General features: G+C 40.5%; 1 protein-coding gene across 1 annotated transcript in view; it reads right to left on the bottom strand.

Moving 5' to 3' along the window:
* ODAD2 (outer dynein arm docking complex subunit 2) overlaps positions 1-4,643 on the bottom strand; it is a 139,416-nt gene extending 134,773 nt beyond the window's left edge. The window contains exons 1-2 of the mRNA XM_045289841.1: positions 4,567-4,643; positions 2,059-2,309 (exon numbers count right to left, since the gene is read on the bottom strand). Of these exons, the coding sequence (XP_045145776.1) occupies positions 2,059-2,282 (224 nt within the window). The 5' untranslated portion in view covers positions 2,283-2,309; positions 4,567-4,643. The remainder of the gene's footprint in view (positions 1-2,058; positions 2,310-4,566) is intronic.
* Positions 4,644-5,117: the final 474 nt, after the last annotated feature.

Genomic DNA, 5,117 nt, shown 5'->3' with positions numbered 1-5,117 from the left:
TTAAGTGGAGAGGAAATGTTTTGAGAATGATGAGGGCAATGAGTATAAATGTGCTTTACACAATTGATGTGTGTATGGATTGTGATAAGAGTTGTATGAGTCCCTAATAAAATAATTAGAAAAAACAAAACAAAAACAAATGCTCCCTAGGAGCAAAGATAGGGAGACTTTGTCTCACGTCCCTTGGACACCTTATCAGGAAAGAGTAGTAGAGTAAAAAGCTTAGTAAAGTAGAGGGCCAGAGAAAACGTTCGAGGAGATGGCCTGACGCAGTGGCTGCAACAACGGGCTGCAGCGTAGCAATAATTATGAGAATGGTGCGGGACTGGGCAACGTTTTGTTCCTTGGGGCATGAGGTCATTGGGAGTTGACATCGACCCTAAGGAACCTAACAACAATGTGATGTGTGTTGAAAAGTAGCACCCATTTGCTATTATGAATCACTGTCTCACCTTAGCATTTTATCATCATAGGCCTTGGTTCATAATGACTGGGTGTACACAGAAGTCTGACATTCATAACCCAGGGACTGCCTGTGCACATGCCAGGTCTAGAATGAGAAAATTGTAGCAAATGTGGATGGATGGTTTTATTTTTGCTTTAATTATCTCAGGTTTGAAACAATTCACAAGTCTTCACTGGGGACAGCTCTAAATGTTAAGAATTCTCACCCTTTATTGAACAAAACTTTCCATCACCCCTGAAACTCTCAGGAATGAATAACTTTAAACACCAGAAAGGATTTTTATCTATATCAGAGGTCACAAAACCAATGCCCACTGCAGCCTGCCAGGTGATGGAGATGAGTGGAAAGGCAGGTGTAAAGCAACACGGAATGCTTAGAGTGTAGTGACCAGGAAAACACAATCCTTAACAAGAGAAATTCAAGTGGAATAGAACTATGTACTCATATCTATATGCTAAGAATTAAGGTTGCTGATGGATATTCGGCCTCAACTCAAGTACTCTCTTAACACAAGAACACTTTGTTCTAACAACTGGCATTCTCACTTTCCCGATCATGATCGCTGAAGACAAAATGGGTACATAGCAAATGTGGTGAAGAAAGCTGATGGTGCCCGGCTATCAAAAGATATAGCATCGGGGTCTTAAAGGCTTGAAGGTAAACAAGTGGCCATCTAGCTGAGAAGCAACAAAGCCCACAAAGAAGAAGCACACAAGCCTGTGTGATCATGAGGTGTCCATGGGACAACTAAGACCTGGAACAAAACTATACTCAAGGTGAATGGGGAGGGTGGGGCATGGAGTGGAGACCCAATGCCCATCTGTAGACAATTGGACATCCCAGGGGTCACAGGGAAGAAATGAGCCAGTCAGGGGACAACACACAAGTTTCCTCTAGCTCTTTGGTGCTTCCTTCACCCACTATCATGACCTCAATTCTACCTTACAAATTGGATTAGAGCATGCACACTGCTACAGATAAGAGCCTGCAACACAGGGAATCCAGGACAGATAAACCATTCAGGGCCAACAAAGAGAGTAGAGAAACCAGGAGGATTAGGGGATGGTCAGGGGAGAAAGGGGTAATCGAATAAAACAATCAATCTAGAAACCCCTCCCAGGGGGACAAATAATGGAAAAATGGGTGAGGGACGACGGAGGACAATGTAAGATATGGAAATAATAATCTATAACTTATCAAGGGTTCGTGAGGGAGGGAGGACAGGGGAGCAAGGGGGAAGAAATGGGGAGATGATATCAAGTGGGAAGAGAATGCTTTGAAAATGATGATGGCGGCATATGTGCAAATGTGCTTGACACACTGGATGAATGTATGGATTGTGAAAAGAGATGTAAGAGCCCTCAATAAAAGTATTAAAAAAAAACACAGAAATTCAAATGGAAAAAGACAAACATTGAATTTACCAAACAAAACTTCCTCTGATTTCATCTGAAGGTCACCAATTTTCAATCCCTGGTGGAGATCATTTCTGATATGCAGCGAGGCTAAGTGACTTACCCCACACTGAAACCAATGAAAACGTGTTCGAGGAACTATTACATTCTGGAAGTAGGAAAGATTAGCTGGCGTACCTGATAACATAACCTGCTCCAAATGCCGAGGGCTCCAAACTTGTTTTCCATCGAAGTGGTTCTTCAAAGACAAACTTTGCCTCCCGGGGATGCTCATAGAGAAAGCTATCCACAAACAGAATGATTTCTTCTAATATCCCATCATGTAGAGGGGTTGCTTCCAGGGTCCTGGTTCCGTGCCCAGAAGCAGTCCACTGGACTGACCTGGTCAGCGTCACACCCATGGCATCCGTGAATACTCAGTACACACCCTACGTCAGACAGGAAGGTTAGAACGAGACCACAGCACCTAGCCTTTCATAACAACCATCTGCAGTCTTAAGATTCTAAACTAGTACTACCTAAACTAAGGTGCCCAGACGTCCGTCCCGCTTTTGGCGGGACAATCCCAATTTTTAACAATTTGTCCCGCATCCCGCGGCGTTTTTAAAAAGTCCCAAGTTTTGGAAAGAATGCACGACAAGCTAGGGAACGGCGGGAGAACGGGAAGGGAATATACGGTTTTGGGCTGCCATATGGCTATTTTGCCAGGATATGAGTTTTATATTATTTTTGTTAATTTTATAATGTTAAACTTTAATAATAACAAATAATTGTTGAGAACAGATTATCGAGAACTGCTTATTAAAGTTTGCATCGTTGATCAGTTGTTAGAATTCGACCACCATTGTTTGGACTTCATGAACAATGGCATTTTTTGGCATTGGCAATGACGAAAACATTTTGTAACTGTCTCTCAGACGATACACATTGTACTGCATGCTAGTGCTAGTTAAACAAGTGATGTCAACAAATCAGCTATTCAGATAATTTAGGTAAGTAATTTATTTATTTATTTCATAAATACATAAATTTTCTTGAATTTAGCAGACAGTGCTGGAATGATGTGTAAAAATCATTTGATCATATTACTCAAAATTTCCCATATAGTAATATTTCCGAAAATGATCTTTTTAATGAGGTATCATTATTAAATATATATATTGATAAAGAAAAGGTTAAACCTAGGGCACTAGCAAAAATCACAATAGAGGGCAAATAGTTAGAAATATTTCATCATTTTGAAACAAACCATGTTCCATACAATAATGTACTAAAAATTGTGGAATACACGCTGTCCTTACCAGAAACTAATGCTGCGACTGAACGCATTTTTTCCTACGGTAAATAAAGTATGGTAAATAAAGTGTGGACATCAGAAAATTCACAACTAAGTGCTGAGACTTTGAAAGCCATTTCATGTGTGAAATATAATTTAACAAGTTCTTGTGAAAAATTTCATGACCTTCTAAACGACAACAATCTACTAAAAAAATTTACTCAAATGAGAAATATGCCAAAGAATAAAATGATACTATACATAATTTTTAATGTATTATACTTGTTAATTGGACTTATGTTGAAATTTTAAAAAATATATTACAATACTATTTTTGCATTCTGAAAATTTTTGTTGCTCCATATAGACCAAATTTTAAATCAAGAACCCTCCACCCACACCCACCCCCGGTCAATGGTGTCCCGCTTTACCAATGTTAAAATCTGGTCACCTTCACCTAAACCCCCATTCTCCTTAGGAATCTCAGAGGTTTGTTTTGTTCTGTTATCAAATTGCTCCCAGGAAGATGTGCAGTCTTGGAGACATTGGATAAAGTTGCTAGGAGTCAGAAGTCACTTGATGCCAGTGGGTTTGGGTTTCCTTTGCTCTCTAGAAGGTCCCTGGCTGGCACGAACAGTTAAAGTTTACTCACTCAACTGCGAACTCACAGGATAGTGTTTCAAAGCCAGGCAATGGAAAGGCCTGGTGCACTGCTACCAGAAAGACCCCCGGAGCAATTCTACTCCATTACCCAGGGGTCACCATGAGTCAGAATCAACTCAACAGCTTTGTTTTGTTATTTCAATTCAACCAGACAGATAACTCTCCTGAGCCCTAGCCATCCCACCCGGACCCCAAAGAAACAGCTGATTCACATCTGCCTCGGCCCACTTATGAGCTTCTGTGTTCCCGGTACCTCGACGTACGCCTGCAAGCATTCAATCGCTTCATGAGATACTCCAGTGCTGTGGTACCCGACCATTTACCAACTGATCATTCATCACACTTCCTTTCCTTTTGATTTAATTTTACAGTGAGAGCACTCCATTGATGTACATTATGTGTGCATCAATGGGATTATGAGCTATGATTTCTATTTCAGACAAGTGAAGCAGGCATTACAAAATAATTATTAAGAAACTGAGTATTGGAGGCAATTGGAGCGAGGACTACTGATCTTTTTTTAGACTACTGACCTTGATAAGTGCCAGTGAGCTGAACTTTGTACAATGAAGGCACAGATCTGTCTTTCATTGATCGTGTTTGTTTTAGTATCCCTGTGTTTTCCCTCAATGGTTGGATGATGAAAAACAATTAAGATTCTGATCATTTGGGTGCATGTGTGCATGTGAAGATGGAGAGGTAAGAAAGCTCTCTGTTTTCCTTAGAATGCCAGTGTGAATTCTTACCTTACGCAGAACGGCTCCAGGGGACAGGTGTGTGTGGTTCTTAATCCCAAGTGAAACTCTTGGTTTTGGTGCTTATGAAAGCATACTAATCATTTCCTTCTCTCGCCTTTTAAAGAAAAAAATGGGAGATGACATAGATTACATTACATACATAATACCGTGGCAGTCAACACACATCTTAGGCGAATCTTAAAAAAGGAGCTAAACCATGTGAAAATTATCTTCCTGAATCTTGTGAACCAGGGCATGTCCAAGAACAACAGGCTGTACTCAAGAAGACTGGTTAGCAGATAGCTGAGAAAACCTGAATGGGTTGTGCCAACCCAGAAGGAAAGAAAACATAATATAATTATATAGATATATTTTTAATGTAGAACAGAATCCCATAGAAGGGACCGTATGTGGGGTTGTAGTGGGTTATCCTTTAGACCTCAAGGTGACGTATATGCCTGTGTGTATGTGTATATGCGACTACATAGAGTGTAAGGCTACGCAATACGTTCCTAACCACGAGGTCAGAGGTTCAAACACACCAGTCTTTCCAAGGGAAA

Source organism: Echinops telfairi, unplaced genomic scaffold, assembly GCF_000313985.2.
Source record: "Echinops telfairi isolate 266 unplaced genomic scaffold, ASM31398v2 ScPeMD7_31;HRSCAF=116, whole genome shotgun sequence".
Lineage (NCBI taxonomy): Eukaryota > Metazoa > Chordata > Mammalia > Afrosoricida > Tenrecidae > Echinops > Echinops telfairi.
The sequence above is the reverse complement of the archived record's forward strand: the minus strand, read 5'-3'. Positions and strand labels throughout refer to the sequence as shown.